General features: G+C 39.1%; 1 protein-coding gene across 1 annotated transcript in view; it reads right to left on the bottom strand.

Moving 5' to 3' along the window:
- The window catches only part of LOC121959628 (astrotactin-2-like), a 353725-nt gene that overhangs the window by 231733 nt on the left and 100649 nt on the right, over nt 1-21343 (bottom strand). The window contains exon 4 of the mRNA XM_042509044.1: nt 5381-5533. Coding sequence (XP_042364978.1) covers nt 5381-5533 — 153 coding nt within the window. The remainder of the gene's footprint in view (nt 1-5380; nt 5534-21343) is intronic.

Below are 21343 nucleotides of genomic sequence, written 5' to 3'. Positions count from 1 at the left end.
GCAGCAGTTTGGGTAGCCTTGTATTTCTGGATTACATGTTAAAAACCCTTTTAACTAGCTTTGCATAAATTGGATTACTTCGAGTACAAAATAGACACATTTTGATCACCATATAGAGAGGTGTGATCCATGGACCACCACATGCCTTATTTTGGAAACATGATGTAGTTCAGGGCAAGAGACAAACACTTTTTTTTATCTTGTGCACCATAAATTGCACATATGATGTTTGTCAATTTAAAAGACATTTTGTAAGTCAAGAAAGTGAAAATACTAAATTAGAACTACTACACAAATCGCATGAGTGACATTATAACTTTCTCTCTTGCTGAAGGATATATCTGAGTGTTTTGCACAGGGATGGTACACGTACAACAGATCTTGCTCACTCTTACCTATAGTGACCAAAAAAACTATTCAGGTAAGACAAAATTACATCTGTGCATCTGTGTGGTGCAGGGAGCTGTGGACATGCAGGCAGTGGCACAGAGGAGGAGAGAAGAAAGACTGTGGTGAATTTACAGCTCACAGCAACTTATTATGATTCAGTCTCTGGCTTTTGTTTGATATCTAGCAACTGCAAAAAATGGTTTTGCCTATTTGCAACCCATCGTGAGCGCAGTTAGCTTGTTTACTATATTACATGAATGCCGCTGTCAGAATGAAGGTCCCGCAGAGCCTAATCAAACTTTTAAAACTTTGAAGGAAAGGCAAAATTAATTATACTGAACAGCCAAAACCGATTCGACTGGCATAAGTTGGGTACAGCCCAATTAATTACCACACGTATTTTTTTCAAAAACAAGAAGTGTCTACTTCCATCCACTGCTTACTGATGTGGGTCAGATTGGGAGGAATGGAGATTATATTTGTGATTTGGAGAACTGGATGCATTTACACTTTTTTAGCATCTGGCTAGAATTCATCTCATGTTTATATCCTTCTCCAAAGGGGGTTTGAGCTATGAAATTGCTATTTGTTTTCAATCCCTCTGACAGCACATGGCTTTACTTTTGCTTTGACTCTGCTTTTATGATTATCATGCAGGTATCTGCCCAAGACATGTGTAGGCGCTAAATGGGTTACTGTCAACTGATCAGATGTCATAGGATGCAACATGGGATTGAAGGCCAGATACAATTACAACCTCTTTATAACTTCAGATTGCTATCAATGTGCACAATTCTATTTGTGATAAATTATGCATGTTGATAGCAATTTTGAATCTGGCTATCGTCCTGATCTAGCTTTGTGAAATATCTTCCAAATAAGAGCCTGAAAGTGGCTGCCAAGATGGGAAAATTGGAACATGAAGGAAGAAACTGTAACTAGACAATCTGTGTGTGAGCCAACATTTCTGAGAGTCCAGGTATAAGATAGTGCTTACAAGAAACTGGGGCAATGCATGCTGACAGTGAAGTAAGAAATGCCATAAAGCAAAAATTTCAATATGCAGGCTTGTGGACACCAGGAGAAGAGTAGATGAACAGCTGCAGGGTTCAGCTGAGCAGACACAAATGCTACTGTAGATTTCCAGCTGAGTAGTAGTCAGATGGGTTTCCATTTTAATGTGAATCAAGTTAACTAATGCAATTTGGTTGGTAAACTACAAGCAGTTTTTTCTTGAGAACCAGCCACTAGTGTGATGTGTTTCTCTTGTTTGGTCTTATTCCCACTCCTACACAGATTTGAGGAAAATCTCCAACCCAGACAGCCCTTAGGCTCAATGATTGGCCATTAGTGGCATGCTTTCTCCCCCATCTTTCAGGCCTGGAGGAGGAAAAAGAAAAGCATTTTCTGAAAATGATTGTGTATGCTGTTGGATGATGACACCCCACGCATCACATCCTTACAGTATCTACTGTTATTTCTCTCAGTCAGATGTCTTGGGCTGCAGCTTTCCTCTTTTGCAGACCAGCCCACTGCCTGCGTTCTCAATAGTGGATTTCTGGGACACACGTGTCCTCTCCTTCGACATGAGGCCCAGGGTCCATTTCCCAAAGGTATCTTAAAGATATAACGATCCTTGCCCATAGATTTAAACTGGGACTAAAATCCTCTCAGGCCTTAAGATGCTTTTAGAAAGCAGGGGCCAGGTTTGGTCTGTCATGAGTGAGAAGTGTATGCCTTGCTGTATGCAACTCTGCAGGGCATGGTTGTTAACATTATTTGAAGGGCCTATTTCATTTTAAAGACATCCATTAATTTTCAGAAGAAAAAAATGATATTGACCATCTCCAAGAAAGTAAGATAAGTCACTTATTTAACCCTTTGAAACCTGTATTATGTGTTCAGATGCCTTTCATGAGCATTTAAATCTTTGAAACATTAGCAAAGTGGCTTTATTTCTTTCGTAAGCATGGAAAAAAGGCAGTAAGACACAATTAGCCTTGGAGAGCTTTACAACATACAATTAAAATATTTGAAAATGGATGACACTTCCCTGTTTTCATTGTGACCATGTCATGTTCTGTCAGACACTGACATCAGTTCCAGTAACTCAGCCTAAGCACTTCTTGTCACTTCTCATAAACTACACAGATGATGTTTTCCACTCTACCTGTCTGTGTCACTTGGTGAAATCTGCATGACATGGATCCGTCATGTCAAGTATTACTGGGCTGTATTGTCTGTAACATTGGCCTTAGCTTTTTTCGCCAGTTCTATACACTGAGGCTAAGATTAAAATACAAGAGAAACATAGCTATTTGCACAGCACAAAAAGATCCACCAAAACCATTTACTCAACCATAATCCACTTAAATTCCTCTTCGCTTTTGCCTGGTGCACTTCTGAAGGAATTTGGCAATACATTCATTCCATTTATCCAACACTAACCTCTTGGGTCTGACCAATTAACATTCCCCTTTAACCTCACTCCAACTAATAGAGTTTCCTTTTCACTTTAAGTGTTTCTCCCATTATCGTGTTTGTAGTATTGGCCCACGCTTTTGCACTTGAGGATGCATTTTCACCCCTAATTATAAGCCCACAAAGGAAACTCTTTTACCATTGACCTCAGAGAGGACATCTCTCTGCAGCGTCCTTTGCCGAGTTTTGAGGAGTTCGACCTGTGTGCATTTAATTTTAGAGGCATCATCTGCTCAGAGGCTGAACACAAGATATCTTTTAATATTTCTTTTAGAGACAAGCACAAGCTAAGCTCTACATACTGGAGAATTCAAACTCCACCACTGGCTGTGTGACTGGAAAGATTAATAATCCCCACATAAATAAGCATGCATAATATGCAAAATTGCTTAGTGTTGTATTTTGCATCTACTGTAGATGACAGTGATCAAGAGGGCAGTAAGTTATTCTGCCAAGGGTAGGTGAACCCATCATGGTTAATGATTCATTTTCAGTGTTAATGTCTCACTAGTCATAATGGTATGACCAATGACACGGACTGCATGTCTGATTAAAATGATTGGGAATGTTATTGGTAATGAGCTGAATTTATTGCCGTGGCAGTGGCTGGTGTCACCAATGTGTCATATCTCCAAATTGCACCAAGCATATTTTTTTTCACGTGTGAAACCGTGCTTCCAGTTGATCTGTCATGAAACAGAAAGCCAACAGAGTAGTAAATAACAATTATAACAAAACACATAAGTAAAAGGTCAGAAGTTTATACAAGCGCCCTGGTTTTGATTGTGACAAATAGTAAGCTCTCTATTCTGAATAAATCAAATGATTGTCTTGAGGATATTTTTGATTTAGGTGACAATTGAACTATTTGTATGTACTCACCCATAGACAGATAAATGCAAGGCTATGCAGGTTAAATACAGAGGTATGTGAACCCTCTGATGAATATGTAAATGCTGCATGTTCACCCACAAATTATGAATCTGACTTTGACTAAGTCACTTCTTACATGCATCATACCTCTATATCTACATATTCATACATTTCACAGATATCAAATGGAATTCAAAATGTTAATTCACATTTACTAGAGGGAAATTAATTGTGGAATGAACTGTGACATTTTCCTCAAAGCAGTTTGGCAGTTCTCCAAGGCAGCATGATGCCTCAGTGCTTAACACAGTCACCTCGAGGTCATACATTCAAATCTTTGTGTGGTGTTTTTTCTGAGTTTTGCTGGGTTCGCATGTTTTCCCCACCCTTAATACAAATGCATGCAGGTCAAGCAAAATGGAACATCTAAATTGCCCATACAGTAGATGTGATTTATCTGTCTACTGAAATGAATGCATCGCAATAATGCAAAACCAATAGCCACCTGGACAGTATTGTGTGAACTATCATTCTAATTTCTAAAAGAAGCGACCTTGAAAGTGATTTTCAGTGGACAAATGGCGACATCTTTATACAAATAATTGGCGTGTGTATGTTTGTGACATGTTGGAAAGTGGGTGAAAAGAAAAGGCACATAAATTGAAACATCTCACAAGGCAGAGTAGAAACAGCTCAAACATGTGGCCTCCTGCTTATTTTATATTGAACAATGGCCAATGAATGTATACATCTCCTAAAAGGCAGTTCAGAGGGCAAATACCATGCCCAAAAGCCATGAAATAAGTAGCACAGAAGCAGTGGTGCCCCTACACTTTTTTTTGTAGATGCAACGTAAAAAGGCTACTGGAAATTTTGGGGAGACACCAAAATCGAGAGACATTTGCTTATGCTGTTGAAGTATTTGACTTGTTGAAAACTATGTCATTGTGTGAGTTAAGGAAGTGAGTTAAGTGAGTTAAGGAATCCCATACTGATATACTTTGGATCATTTTTCCTACAGATAATAATGCTAATTATTTGGTGTGTGTAGTCTGATACCAGTACATTTAACACTTTGTGTTTCACGGTTACCTTGTTTTAATGTAATGTGTATTCATACATTTTGTTGGTTAAATAGGCTAGTTGTCCCGTTCCTTAAAAAGACAAATACCCAGCTTTGAAGGAGTACATTGAAAAAAGTGCAATGCCAGTTGTTCCCTCACTAAAATTTAGCCTAACTGTGGAGCATTATTTATCCCCCTTTGTGGCTGGCAATGCTAACATGGATGGTACCAGTGTTTGCTTTTGCTTTTTAAGTCTCACAAGATACTACTTCCTTTGTGTTAGGTCAAACAATAAGCTGGCTTCAGTCTCTTAAAGGCACTTATTTTGGCTTCCAATTACTTAGGGGAGGGGGTCTATTGGGATGGGGGACAGCAACCGTAAAAAAGGCCATGCCCCCCTCTCTGCCCCCTCCTTGAGGGCACCACTGCACAGAAGCACCGAAAGTCAGCAAAGATTGCCCGGTATGTATAGTAAAATTTACAAGTACGCTAAAATACTATAAATCATCTCGTCAAGGTTTGTGACATTTTGCCAATAGACTGTAAACTCTTTGAATGGCTTTTAGTCCTACCTCTGGTGTGGCTGGGGACCCTCCGGCGGCCGGTCGACGAGCTGTGCATGACATGCTGGTAGTGAGACATGTCTGTTGGCGTGTTGGGGACACGGAAGCTGTCCTGGAACCTCTGCATCAAATCCTCTACTGACTCGGTGTTTGGGTCAATGGCTATGAGAAAGAGATCCAAAGTGAAAATGGCAGGCATGTCATAAGACTTTAAAATGAAAATAATTTTGTAAAAGGTGACAGACACACAAGATATCAGAAAACAAAAAAAGCACATGGTTGAATTACGGCAAACACCCAAAAATAGCTTGCTTAATTTTTTTTTTCCTTCTCATTTTTGGGAAAGAAAGATTAGAGTATGATATGCATCACGAGTCACCAGACTGTCTCATTTAGACAATGTAAGAAAAAGCAGCAGAGTGCTATTTCCTCTATTCTATTTTTTCTAGCCTTTAAATGATTCCATCAATTCAATATTGCCTCATCTCTACAGGGATCCTGCCAACGCTTCCCCTGATGGCTCAGTCTCACTCTTCCTGATGAATGACTCCAAAACAACTGGGTGTGGAGAAAGAGGGGGAAGTTTTTTTTAAGTAGAAAATGACAAAAAGAATGGGTATAAAATTTCAATGGCCTGTCTAGATATGTTCTAGCGAATTAATTCATACCACCTAAGAGACTAATTCTTACTACATAATCCCCCCTTACTGCATTTGAAACACACACACACACCGATCGAAACAAATGTGTATCTAAGATACTCAACCACATATTCATTCAAAGCTTTTGTTATTGAAAGAAACTATCTTCTTTTATATGGCTTGTGAAGTTTTATTAGTCAATCTGTGTAAGGAGTGATAACATGTCCCTACTGTATGTGTCATATCTGCAAGTAGCATGCACTAAAAGTGTTGGGTTACACGATTGCCGCCCAAAACAAACAACCCCTCAAAAAACTATGAAAAACAGCTCCGTCCCCAAACTTAGAGTATAGCCATCTCCAAAGGTTTGGGCCATTTATCACCCCAACCACCACTACCCCACCTATCATCAACATCTTTTGATCTGTCAGTCTGGCTCTGAGGTGTACTCTTTCCATGAATAATGGTGATGTGTTGCTCCCAGTGGAGGCTCATCGTGCATGCCAATGAGCATGCAAGAGCAGAGGAAGATGTAGAGGGCGAGGGTGAAAGTGAAGAGGCAGGAGTAGTCACATTGTTTTTGATATTATAAATGTAAAGCTAACGATATACAAAGGCGTTGGCAGCGTGCTTCAGAACAAATATTAATCCTAGCAATGATGCATATTTGTTCAGATTCATTTGTGGTTATCTCACTCGACAATTCAGCCCAACAGGGAACTGCTTTTGGCATGTCTATGGTAATAAGCCCCTGTAACCAGGTGCAAGAGATGATGCAAAGTGACCATGACCTCATTTGGGCGACAGATGTTGGATTAAAATTTTCAAGATTAACAAAAGACCTTTAAGGTATTTGGTCCTTGAATATAGCTCTTACTAAAAGGAAAATCCAGATCTCTTTTCATTCAACCATAATATCCCCATTTAGAGACACACATGTCTTGGCTTTAAAGCATCTAGCTCCCCTTTGTGCTGTTTTGTAACCTGTCCATGACTGTAAGCATTTACAATTATCGGATGAAATCCCCAAAGAGTATCGGTTATGATATGTTTTAGCAATTCTGTTTGGGTGCCAGTTAAGTAAGTCATCCATCAGCCTAGTCCAGAAGGAAATATTGGCATTGTATGTTTCTGCAAAGCACTATGCGTGACACCTGCCAAGCAGTAGACCTCTGCAGACCACCATTGGACACCAACAAACTGTTTATTTTTCAGTGAGTCATCGTTTGGTGTTTTTCTTAGGAAAGTGCCAAAAAAAGCAGTTGTTTTTTTTACAGCAACATTGCTGCATTTCCTGCCAGGATAGTGCCACCAAAAGTAATTGCTTTTTACCAAGAAACTGAAGCTTTTCCTTCCGGGAGAGTGCCACAAAAAGCGGTTATTTTTTACTGCGACATCACTGCACTCCCTGCCAGGATAGTACCATCAAAGGTGGTTCTTTATTTAAGGGGACATTACTGCATTTTCTGCCGAGAAAGTGCCACAAAAAGTGGTTGTTTTTTACCAAGATGTTTCTGTGTTCTGCCAGAATAGTGCTGCAAGGTGTTTTTTTTTCAGAGACATTGCTGCATTTCCAGCGGGGACAGTGCCACCAAAACTGTGTATTTTATGATTTTAAGATTATCTTTTCCTAATGATAACCAAGTAGTTCTTGTACCTAACTACATGTTAATCACAGCATTGCTGAAAATAGAAGAAATATACAGTTTCAACATATTGACTACATAATATCGTACAAATGTTTAATCTGGAAACAGGGTTGCATCTATTTGTCCCTGAATGTTAGGAAAGCAAGCACAGAGCTTTAATATAAATGCACATATATGCATCACACTCATTGTTACCCTACAAACAGAAACAAATATTGTACATAAGCCCTTTGTTCATTCATTATTTAGTTGTCTTTTCAGATACAATACCATATCTGCTGTAAATGGGTTGTTGACTAGGACCCCAGCCAGTGGCCTGAGGTTTTATACCAAAACACCTATTCATACATGATTGAAGAGGGAGTCAGGAGACGAACACTGTTTGATTTTTTTTTTTATTCTATTTTTTTTTTTTTTTTGAGGCATCAAGACTGCCCTACAGCCAGAGGGCTGGATATGTTCTTTGTGGAGATATCTCCATTATAACAGTGTATTACATTTTTTGAATCACTGTGTTATCACTTTACAAATTGATCTGAGATGCCCAGAAGGCAGCCAAAATGCTAATTGAGAGTCAAGAAAACTCAAGTAGTTGAACCAATGGTATATTGAGCACACGAGCATCTACTTTGTGAAAAGCACTACAGTCAAGACTTGAACTGTGTGTAGTGCACCGAAAACAGAAGTGGGCTAGGAGGATAATTGCTGCAAATTTTACTAAGTGTTGAGAGCACGACCATACATATTTTCTTATAAGAACTGTCTCTATGGCTTATTTTCAAGCACAAGGTTGGAGAGTAAGTTTCGACATAGGCTCAGAGGTTCAGTATCTGACAGTTAGCTGAGGTATGCATTCACGCAGAACCTAATGCAATCAATCATTCTGATATAGGTATGGTATAACTGACTACTGACTTATAGATTTATTTTTTATGAAGCATGTGAATCCCTAGACCTCTGCATGTAATAATGGACACAATGTAAAAAGACAGTGTTTGCTTGCAAATGGTGTTAGATTTGTGCATTTAGTGTGCATTTAGTGAATTGTTGTAAAAGTGACTATAAGCTGTGGGACAGCAATCGCTCACCACCCCAGCTTCCATTTATATGTTGCTCATATTAAAGGGGAACACCACCTAAATTAAGAATTCTAATATGTCATTCCCATGGCCTAGGGCCATGGGAAGCTACTCCCTTTGAGCTACTCCCTCAAAGCGCGAAACCAGATAAGTAGTTCAAAAAAAAATTTTGTGATATCATCAAGTATAAAATCTGAAGCTGTTCCAGGTAATGGATGGGAGATTGATTTTGTGAACCCACAGAATGTTTTTTTTCTCTCTTTTCTTTTTATACCCAAATGAGCTTTATCCCTCTGTGTTGTTCTTATTTCTGAAACAGAAAATGTGCCAATATACTCAAAACATTCCCCTGGGTGCTCTTAGTGTCACCTATAACATCTTTTCCAATGTATTGTACTATAAAGCCGCTCCAGATTTTGTACACAACTGCATCACAATGTGAAGTTTTAGCAGTTGAATTTCTCAGTTTGGGAGAAGTTTTTGATTTCTACTAATATTTTTACACTGTCTTGGACCATGGAAATAACATGTTTGAATTTTGAAAATATTTATATCCAGCTTATATCCAGATACAACTGCAGCTCACTTCTTGCTGCTTCTAGTTATTACTGTTAACTGATGTATTTACTCCTAAGCAGCTTTCACTGTAACCCAAACTGCAAAAAATATATATTTTTAAAAGTAATGTGAGATGAGATGAGATGAGATGAGATGAGATGAGATGAGATGAGATGAGATAGTCTGCTATGTTGTCATAGGTCCAGGTACATGTAACAGTGAACACCAGTATAATGTCTGGCTCAGTTAACTCTTTTCCCTTTACCTTTTGCCCTGCCAAAGGAGAAGGCATTCCAGTTGCACAAGGAGATTGCTTTGAACAGAGCCATAACACTGAAGTCAATTGCATTTTCCATTTATAGTACAAGGACAACAAAGGATTAAAAAAATGTTTTGACCTGGAAAAAAAAATTCCAGGTTGCATACTGGCTTTGATGCCGAAGCAGCTACTGTAGCTGTTGCTTCTGGCTATGTTGCTGTAAACCCAAGTGCATGTACACCAACTCTTGGCTGTGAGTGGGATCTGCCTTGTTCTGAAGGAATGCCTTTGAACGCATGACATACAGACTAAAGCAAGAGTTCCTTGCATTTTCTGGCACCAACTTGCAAAGGATTTCCCATCCTTATTGTTTTACTTCAAACCAGCCGAGCCCAAGTCAGTCTGTGAGACCCACGTGAGGGCACAGGATCATGCAAGGGCACGGTAGTTAGGTTCTGGCAAAGGTTCAGGCACATAGTAAGGTGTAGAAAAGAAAAAAAAACAAACACATTCAGATGGAAAATGACCACTGGACTCCCACATGAAAGTCCAGGGTTTGTTGGACGTTCACCAGTTTTCTCATATGATGATGCCGCTCATTTGCATGTCATGCTGCCGAAGCAGACGCTGTCCAGCCGCTCAGTGGCATATCATACAGAAACAAAAGGTGGCTTTTAGTCTGGGATCTTACATCAAAATCACAGGGGAAGCAGTGGTATTTGATGATGTCAGGATGAGAACAAACCAGTAACCACCAGTGACGGAGTTTGAGACCGAGACGTCTGTAAAAGGTTGACAAAAATGTTATACTCAGTCTTTGTAGCATCTACCAAGAATAAGTCGTAGCACTTGAAGAACATTTAATGAAACTGAAAGAAAATACAGTGTTGTGTAGTTAGCGTCAAGCTGCACCAGAGGATAATATTGTGATCTCAGGAAATATCCTTCATATTTTCACAATCAGGTTTGTTGAGGTCCATTGAGAGTGAAGTCATGCATCAGCTATAAGGTATACTGTAAAATGAAGAAAAAGTCAAGGTTTTGCTACATTAGCGACCAGGAAACCTCTCTTTAGTTGCAGAAAAAATAAGAATCTCCTCCTTATGTGCATCAATGTAGTGTGAATGTCCTTGGAGAAAAAAAAACACATTTCAAGGCTAAAGTGAAGTAGTTTTCTCCACTAAGCAAAACAGAATATATGTTGAGAAGTGAATGAGGATATAGGCTTACAAACATTCAGCCTACACATGTTCAGCTGACCACCGCATTCAGGTTATTTTTTTGTTTATTTGTTTTTAAAACCCAATGGCCTTCAACTGTAGTGTCAATAAACTGGGATAAAACCTTGAAAGGAAAGTGAATAGACAACTAAGGTACTTGAAAATAGTAATGGGAGCTCTATTCCCTGTGGGCTTATGGTAGGCTGATTCAGGTACTTGGGCCTGAGGAAAACAAACAAGAAGGGCTAGAGCGGGTCGCACTTAAGCTTTGACCTGCCATGACTGAGGAGAGTGTGTGACAGCATGTTTGAGGTTAAATGCTTGCATACATATTTCATGGGCTCCTGGAACTCTCTTTATCTCTTTTCTTTGTTCCATTTCGAGGAAGAGACGATAGGCCAAGTACAAGTGCCTAAATCCACAGTCTCCTTGAAACAAATGTAATTTGTCTCTAGAGGTTTTCACAACCCTTGCTGATGTTTGTTTTTATCTTTCCCACTACCGCATTTAAACACCTTAAATCTCAACTATCTTAAGATACTAACCATCATGCTGTATGTGTTTATACAAAAAAAAAACCACATCTTCTTTGGCCAATATTCAAATATGAAGCAATCATCTCATTTAAATACCAACAACAAGGGCCACTCTGTTATTACTTATCCAGCACAAGACTGCGTAGTTGGTAAAAGATACTGTAAGACATGCATGTCTGCCCTCATCATGAACACTGGATCCAAAAATGTCCCTTTTTATCATGTTTTCAATTGTCCTTCTACATGTGCATGTCTGTTCCACCGTATGTTTGTCCCAGTCCTATGAATGTAATATCCTAGATACCTTGTGAAAATGCCTTCAAATATGCCAAAAACATCCACTCGAATGTAAGGATGAACCCATTACATTTTGGTGGTCAAAGGTCACAGTCTATGTGACCTCATGTCCATCACATTCTACTGCACTCGATATCTCAGCAGCATCTGGATGGAATTTTATATCTGGCACAAATGTATACTTGGACTAAAGGACTCAAGGTTGAAGGTCAAGGTCAATTGTGACCACTTAAAAACTTTTTTTAAATTTTTGCTATAACTAAACTATAAGAATTAATGCACTTTTCAACTCTGTCTTGTAAGGTGACCTTGAAATAAAATGTATTATTATTATTATTATTAATGGGACAATTTAACACCTATGTTAAACAGGGTGAACTTATTAAATGATGACATTTTAGGTCAAAGGTCAACTTACAACATACTTTTATGGCCATTATTCAACACCATAACAACAGAAGGGGGACCATGTTTTACATTTGGTTGGATACTTACTTCGTGACACTAATTTTGGGAGCCCACTTTGAAACTGTGCTAACTGTGTAGACCTTCTGTGTGAGTTTATGATGCGTGTGAAACAAATTTTAGAATTTGTAGCTTCTTTGCAGCAATATCCATATTTGAAGTATTGTCTTTTGTCCTGGCAACAAATTCATGTTCTTTCCTGTTCCTCTGGTAATCCACAACAACTGTAACTGTTTAAACTGTAACTTGACTGGTTGGCGGAAGCATACAACCGGTCCAGTTTGCAGTATATTCCCCGTAGGTCTCTCACTATTTTGCTGTTTCCCCATTTCTCACATCTGTCAGAGGCAGCTACCAAGATATTTTATTCTGACATTTGTTTTTCCCCAGACCCCAAGTCCACACTGGCTTCTCATTTTGAGTTCAATGTCAGCTAAAGCTCTGGTGCCTTTATTTTCTCCTTTTCATCTCCCTTATCTGCAGTTACTCTCTTATCGTGAGTTAACAGTGTCTCATAAGCAGTGGATGTCAACGGCATGCTGCCTCAGTCAACTTATTCCTGGTGGTCTCACGGCGCCCAGAACTAAAAGATAACCCTACTGAATTTTTCTATTTTTGTTGGACTGCATGCTTTTTCTTGTTAATGTAGGCTTTTGTGAAAGTGTGTATATACATGCCTGTGTTGTTTGTGTGTGTAAATGTTTACACATTTCTTAACTCTCACTATGCTCTTATTTTACACCGCCTGGCCGTCAAGTACATGGCTTTCACTGTGGTGTGGAAAGCACAGCCGTTTACATAAAGTGGATGCCAATCCACATTTTCAGCTTTTTTTTTTAAGGACTTTACCAGAATATCAAAAGGGCTGTCATGCTAACAGTTTCATTGTAAACAGTGACAAAGAAAACACAAAGCTTGATAACATACTCAAAGACAATTATATTATGCTTTCATATCCAATGTAAAGACCGTGGAACATTGAACATCTGAATAATAATCAGGATGATGCTGAATGTTGCTGTCGACTCCAAACATAGCACAATCCATCTGCTTTTCCCTTTCTCTGTTCTCTCAATCTCTCATACTCTGGCTCCCCCTGAGACCTCTTTGGTGAGCAATGCACTCACACAGACCCAAGTGAGATGCAGCCTTTTTTCTTTTTTTTCTGATAGACATAAACTCACTGTTCTTATTATGGGTCCACTAAGATTACAGGAGAACCTCACTAGATAGGCAAAACACAGAAAAAGGTTCAGCATTGAGAAGCTACTCACTGCCAGACTAGTTGACTGCTGTGTAAAGGTTTTTCGTTTTGTCTTGTTTTGCATTCTTCCCTATTTAGGGGTTAGGTTATTGTACATTTGCACACTTGCGCCACCAATTTAGTTGCCCATATTCTCACAATACTTACAGAAACCAGACTTGGCAAACTTCAATGCTCAAAATATGAAATTATTTAATGGAAAATCCAAATTAGCATTCTGATATATTTTCATTTTGAAGTGGGGGTTAGAAGTGACCATATTTACATGAGAGGCTGGCGCTGTGGAGGGACGAGGGATAAATCTAACTGACACGTCGCAACTTGTCAAATACAAGGCAGCCAAGCCCTTCAACATGCCTTGCTTTTTCATCTTCTTTTAAAATTCTGAATAGGACAATAATTTATGTAATGAGCATATGCTGAATTGAACAAGACTTGAAACTACAGTTCGAGCCCATTATTTCATTAGGAAAATGTTCACTGAGGTAATAAATCAAGGGAGAACTAGGATCATTTTCGTAAAGAATTCTATGTACAACTGGACTTTATTTTGCAACTTGTGGAGTCATCCCTTGTTGGCTATTATGAGAAATGCAGACTTAAGGCACTTCCACATTGCCTTCACTTTCAGACCTGGAGATGACCCCATTGGCGCCAATGCAATAATTCTATTAGACCTGCAGGGTATGTGCCTGCATGCTGAACATTGCATAACTCTTTCTGTTTCCAAAATTACTTTCCATACCACCATCACTGAGGTAGATACAGTAAAATAAAACATTATTTAACAGTATAGGAAATTACTGCTTTCCTTATGCTTATGGCAAGAGACTCTTATGTTGTTTTTTTTGACAAATATGACAAGTATTTGACGTAAGTCATTTTACTTTTAATGGTGAAGAATATTCCCTGAATAATGGCAAGAGGAACAAGCAGACAAACAAGGACACAAAAGTGTGGGTGGCATAATGAAGCTCAAATTGTCACAGAAAACTTAGGAGACGACAGTTGATCGTCTTACTAATAGCATGTCCTCCAGTGCAATTCATTTTCAAAGTAGTCATTGAGTATATCAGATCAGTATGATTCGTTACTAATGCTCACTGACACAACTATTTCTACTGCACTGCTACAAATTCAATAACAACAATAATACTAAATGTGAATGGTATGATATGACCGAATTCAACAGGGGGATAAGCAATATACTCTACAAATGCATGTTTCTATAGAACGGTTCAGTGGTAAAGCAATGATTTGCAAAGGCAGAGGTTTCTAAAAATATATCACAACAGAAAACTGATATAATGATGCCCGTATCTAAAGCCTGTACCTTCACAGAAAATGATATTCAGCACCAGGAAGGGCAACAGTTGTTCTGTCAGCAAAAAATACACTGAAGGACTAGCTGCTCCAAAAAAGCCAAATGAACAAGACTAGACTGGCTTCCACCAAATCGCTGATACAGCCTATGGGAATTACTGTCTGTCAGAAACTGAAACCTTTGACCATGACTCTCTTTCCATAAATAGTGCTTGACCCTTATTTCTCTTAGGCTCAAGAAGATTTTTTTTCTCTCTGCTGAAAGTCAGAGACACGAGGCAACATTTTCAGGCGCTTCAACAATGCCCTGTACCCTGAGGCAGGTGGATATAGGGCTTGCAAAGCAGCTTGGAAGATGGAATAAATTGCTCTGAATCCACACATGGGGTAGTTGTGGAGAATCCATTCCATGTCACGCCACATCTTACGTTTAGCATTTTTTTAGGGCACATGGTATTGACCAAGACCATGTAAAGGCTGCCTTTACACCTGAAGTAGCAGTGTGTAGGCTTCAAAGGATTTTGTAGCATCTATCGGTGAGGATTGCAGATTGCAATCAGCTGAAACCGCTCCCGTGTGCCAAATGTGAACTCCCACTTAGGAATTCTTCAGTGTTTATTGTTTGGGAGGTTTAACCAGGAGCTGGATTATCTGCAGGGTTCTATTCCTCTCCACAATAAACAGACCTGGTGATTTAAACCAAACACTGAATAAAACATCTTGACATAAAGAAAAAAAGTGTTTTTAAGACACTGACACTGCAGAGCGGCTGACCATGGCTGACGCAATAACAAGAATGGCCCTAGCTAGAGCAAGCATTTGGTTTGTCCATTATAGTCAACTGTAAAATCATGACGGATAGAAAATGATACAATATCTGCTGAAAACACAAAAGTCTGACACGACACCCTTTTATTTGATTCAATCTAGGTGCCTGTAATCAGTATCAATAAGGCCATATAACACAATGGAGTTTAGAATTCCCCACCCCTCTCTTTTTCTTTCCTCTTTTGGACATAAAGATGAAAACATCAAATACATGATGTTAATATTTGTAGCCGGTTAAGTGCACTAATGTTTTGTTCAAACTGACTCCACTAACAAATATAAAACAACACACGGGATAAGTTAGCCTTCAAGGTTTTCTGTCAGAAAGCCTTTTCTAAAAGAAATGTTTTCATTCTAACCCAAACCATGATGTTCTCACTAAAACTTCAGGGCTACCTGCTCTGAATCAAACGTGGATTAACAGCAACATCATTCAAGAAAATTTTAAAATTCAGCTCAATAAGACCCATGAAGCTTCACAGACAAAACAACTGTCTTTTGCAAGTCACCCATTATTAGCTTAAGCACCTTTAAATTGGATGAATTACCCTAGCAGCTTGTAGACCTTTTCACTACTCATAACTTGACAATTTAAAACTATAGTCTTTCTTATTCACCACTAGTTTAAGTCACTGCATCTCCCGACAGAACAACACAGTTGGATTTCAGCCACCATGCACGTTTTTCAGCCTAACATTGTTGAAACAGAGCAGCTAATGTTGCTGTGTTGCTGCTACAAGTTAGCAATGCCGATCCAGGCGGGTACATTGTTATTAATCTCATAACATCAATGTTTACATACAGCAAGTGCTTAGTCTGTCTTATTCTCATAGTCTTTTCCTTGGCTGATGCCACCATTATCATCCTGCCACTGTTTGATGATGACAGAATTTCAAACTAAAGGCGCATCCTAAAGATGACAATATGGATTGATGTTTTTTTACATGGCATTGCACAAATTGCATTGCTGATCACTGAATCCATGCATTGTTATAAAGCAACAAGGCAGTGAAACAAATTCTGTGTACGAGAATCACTCCCTATATGTAACGAAAACAGGATTTCTTTTCTTTTTCTGTTTTCACGTGATTATATACTAAGGAAGACATACCTAGAATATTAAATGTTATTTCTGCTAATTTATCCCCCTAAATACTACACACAGGTCTTTTAAAGTCATGAATAAATAAATTGTCAAAAGTTAGAAACAAATGCTGTGATATCACTTATGAATGTATTGCCAATTTAATGCCACTTCCTGACATTCACGTTTTTACAGTTGAGAGTCATTTATGGACTTGTCCTATTCAAAGTCATCACGCCTAGCAGCCCAGCAGCATTCAAATACATAGTAGCAGATGTAGCCACAAGGGAAATGATGTGAAGATTTCTGAAGATCTTTGGACCCTACAAACCCCTGCTGTTTTAATTTGCAGCAAATCTGTGGGAGGAAAAGAGTGAGAGAAATTAAATTCCTGCAAATTTCTGTTCTTTTTTCATTACATTTCCTTTTATTACTCCCTTTCTCATGTGTTCTCTTTGCCTGTACCAACACATGCCAATGCCCACACATGCATGCGGGCACATGCACACACATGCACACGCGTAAGTAGCATCTCTTTTGCCTTGTTTTTTTCTCCTCCCCTTCACGGCTTGGGGAGCAAATGAGTGCAGAGGGGATCAATGAAAAAGAAACAGGGGTTCATACCAGCTCTGATTCCCGCTGTGATTTATTAAATTTGCCATTGTTTCAATTGGAGCACTCTAGTCTAGCTCTCTGGGAAAGCTTTGACAGCACTGCTTCTGGAAGTGTGACAGGTACATGAGAAGAGAGTAAGAGGTTAGACAGAAACAAAGAAAAAGACAAAAGTGTCGGGGAAGACAAGGGATCCAGCGTCAGAGAAGACAAGGGATCCAGGGATGAATGGAGAATGGCCGAGAGAGAAAGAGATAGAGCCACAGAAGTGTGAGAAAGAGAGGGCTAGACAATGGACGCCATGGGTGCTGAAGCAAAGAGAAAGGAGATGATGTTGGAAATGAGATGCAGATAAGAGAGCCAGGAGGGATAAAGAGCTGCGGGTAAAGGAGCATAAACGGAAAATATGAGAAGATGGACAGGGAAAAAAATAACAAGAGGAAGAAAGTGATCACAGAAGCAAAGGAGCGAGCATAGGCATGAGTCAGAGTACAGTGAGAGGGAGGGACAATAAAATAAAAGGAAATCTTTTACATTATATCATGTGACTTTGAATTGTTTTCAAGAATATCTTGAAAAACTGAATTTGTCCATATTGCTTACCACTAGTCGCAAAAAAGAAATTGTGTTGTGCATGTAGAATTATCCACAAATAGGCAAATAAGGTGCCACAGTGCTTACGCCACCTTATCTTTAAAAACAAAAAAACAAAAGCAGTAACTAACCTCTTATCCCAAAACGAGTTAAAATAAATACCAAAGGGACCATTCTGAAGGTACTTTCACAGTTGTACTCGTAGCACATAACCCATGCTATTGAGGAGGATATCTTTTATCAGTGATAAGGTTAAAGGCAACACATTTAAAAAGATTTGACAGAAGATAAGAACAGGAGAAAAATAACCCCAAATTGGAGAAATCTCAAGTTTGACTATTTCTCTTTTCTCATATCATAGAAAAAATGCATTTTTCTGGTGGTTGCCAAGACAGAACAAAAAAGGACAATTTAAAACTCTTTAAGAGATAGTCTGGATTCTTTGAAGAGGTTTTTTTAGGAGGTATTTAACTAAAGAAGATGGTGGTCGGCATGTTCTCAGTTTGGAGAAGCAGGCTGGAGTACCACCAAAGCTACTGCTGTGGAAGGAGGCAGCAAAATGTTTTTAGCACTTAGCAGCATTTAGAATATTTTACCACTTTACCCTTTTGTCAAACTACTCTTTCCATCTCGTCTCATCCCACATTTGTCAAATACCAACGCTTAAACAGTGGCTTTACATGTTAAATGCTCTATGACACTCTAGTCACCCCTCTGGCGTCAGTTACAGACGTTCAGGGATGGTGTGCCAATTAGTGCTTGCAATATATATTTTGTCAATTCAAAACAAACTTCTACAGTTTCCACTTATTAAATGCATTCAGTCTTTTTTTTTTTTTTTAATTAGCTTAGTGGTTTGATTGAGATAAGCACATGGCATGGCTCAAAATAAGTACATCTGTTACTAAGGTTATATAAAAACGCCACGACATATATCACGTACACCAGGTGACGCATTTCACTAGCATAGCATACTACACATACTATCACAGTGCATAGTTATTAAATACACTTGATTGTCTTTTGGTTACTACAAGGGAATAGAAAAGACATCCCAGATGAAAGTCTGAAGTTTTTTTGACCCATCCACCTCCCCTCCCACATGCCCTATGCTAAGACAGTGTTGGCTGGTTTACTACTGCCTCAATGAGTTAGTTTGTTTATGTTATCGTGTGACTGGTGAATTCAAACTGAGCCTTTAAATAACAAAAGTACCCCTGCCTGCTTTTCCAAACTGGGGGCGTGCCAACTGCTATCTATACACTGACGATGGATAAGTACCTCATACAACCCCACATCAAAAAAATCCAAACTATTCCTTTAACGACATCTGAAAGGACTTAGAAAAACACCAGGAACAGACAGAAAACTCCCCCGCTCTGCAGGATTTGAACACTTACTGTCTCATGCCTTGTCATCCCCAGCCACTGGGAAGCATGTAATGTCCCATCTTTAGTCAGACACTTTTCTTTTCTGCGAGCTTTTGCCTCTACTTGTATATTTTAAGGCATCTGCTGTTTGCAGAGGAGCAAGAATAAAGTGCTATCTATAGCTCGGCTCTTGCCATGGGCCAGAATAAAATATGGATGTGTCTTCTCATGCTGCGCCAGCTGAACATTGCAGGCCAAGCTCTGACCTCCAACTGCTCTAGACAGGCTGAAGCTCCTGACTGACAAGCACAAATACACCCTGGTCACGAGGTTTAAGAACGAGATACACGTTTAAGACAATTTCAAATACATTGTTGGGACGGTGTGGAAGATGGTGACTTAAAAAATGTATGGGTGAATTATTCTGTAAATTTTTAATGAGTAACAATGGTGTGCAGCCTTTTCTTGGCAGGAAACACCTACAGTAAAGCCTGTAAGCAATGTTGTGTTCAAGAAGAATGGGAGGGCAGATCAGAAGCTGAAGGTGGTGAGTAAATGATGATAGCAACTTTTAAACTGAAGAGTTCTATGCTATTTGGCATGACCTTTTCACAATGAAAGAAATAACTGTGGAAAAAATGATTTTATCTATCAGATACCTCAAATCTGCATGTCAGTTAAGTGACTGTGGTGGTCCAAATGGTCCAATGCAATCTGAAACAGCTCTGGGAGCTGACCTTGGGTGCAAAATAAAAATGCATGCAAAGACACTCCTTACACACATGCATACCTCTGAGCAAAAAAACAAAACAAAACAAAGGCAGATTTAAAAAAAAAGAAGTAATCTTCCACAGTGACATCCTTTGACTGCCAATCAACCGGTTCCAGGTTGCACTGTTTACCATGTTTCAGATCCTATCGTAGAAAACACAGCAGAAACATGGTCAACAATGCATCCTTGGGACAGCTGACCACCTTTCATACCTTATATTTAAAAAAAAGGCAAGAAAAAAAGCTCAAAATAAGCTCTTTGGAAATCAAATTAACTCTACAACCTTTAAAATAGTAAGAACGTCTGTAACTGAACCTGGGTGCTATTTAGCAAGATTTTCTTGCCAAAATAGCGTTTCCATGTGCTCATTATCCACGATCAGAACCAACATAATATTCTTATTCTTTGGTGGGTCCTGAAAGAGAAGGAAAATGCTCTTACTCATATACTTGGGTGAGTCACCCTCTTCACACATACCACAGATCTCACCCTGAGGGACAAAGAAGCAAAAATCCAGCTGAGCTCTGGGGAACCCCTCGATATGCACCTAGCAGAAATGGCAGGTATTTGTCCAATTTCTTCCCCATTTCCGGAGCAAATTTGCTCCGTGTTTCAGTGGAACACTCCAGAAGTCTATTAGTCTGTGAGTGGTTCTCTACTTGGAGCTTGAAAGAGAGTGCACAACTCGTAAAAATAGGGCTCTGGTCAGTATTTTGTTCTATACCTGACTGAAAACTAACTTTGGGCATGACTGCAGCAAATTGCCAAGCTGTTACCTCTCTTAAATGCTAGACTTCCACATAATTTGTAGCATAGCAATTTTAGTCGAAACACTTGAATTCTGCTCCTGGATTGTGACCAGCTGTCTTCTGTCTCTCTTTATGTGCAGCTGCATGAAGCTCTTGAACATCCTAGCCAAGGTGACCAGACGGTACTCTGCAGACAAGTGGGATTGATTCTGACTGAAAGCCATTCTCTCCATCTTCAAAGGCATCTTTCTCCATCCTGTCTGAAGGGGAATCTTAGGACAATTCCTTTAATCTCTATTAATTTCTGACAACACATGTAAAGACTGGTCAACTGGTGAGGCATTTATCAGTATCTTGTGTGTAATTGTGTGTTTCCGATTCGCATACACATGCTTTCTTTCCAGCTAATGCTTGACTATTTAGCCCAACGTCAGATCCAGGCTACTAACAGCAGCAGAGGAAGGGATGCTGTTGCTTCTACGAAATTTATTGGATAAAATTAAAGAAAGATCAAGGATGGATCAGTTTAAGGATAAACTGATTTGATTTTGGTGGTCAAAGGTCAAGGTTATTGTGGCTTTGCATCCATTTCATTCTCATGAATGCAATATCTCAAGAACACTTTCAGGTAATTTCTTCCAATTTTGCACAATTTTGCAACATCAACACTGA

The sequence above is a fragment of the Plectropomus leopardus genome, chromosome 20 (genome assembly GCF_008729295.1).
Source record: "Plectropomus leopardus isolate mb chromosome 20, YSFRI_Pleo_2.0, whole genome shotgun sequence".
NCBI classification, from domain to species: Eukaryota; Metazoa; Chordata; class Actinopteri; order Perciformes; family Serranidae; genus Plectropomus; species Plectropomus leopardus.
Note: the sequence above shows the minus strand (reverse complement) of the source record. Positions and strands in the feature narration are given on the sequence as shown.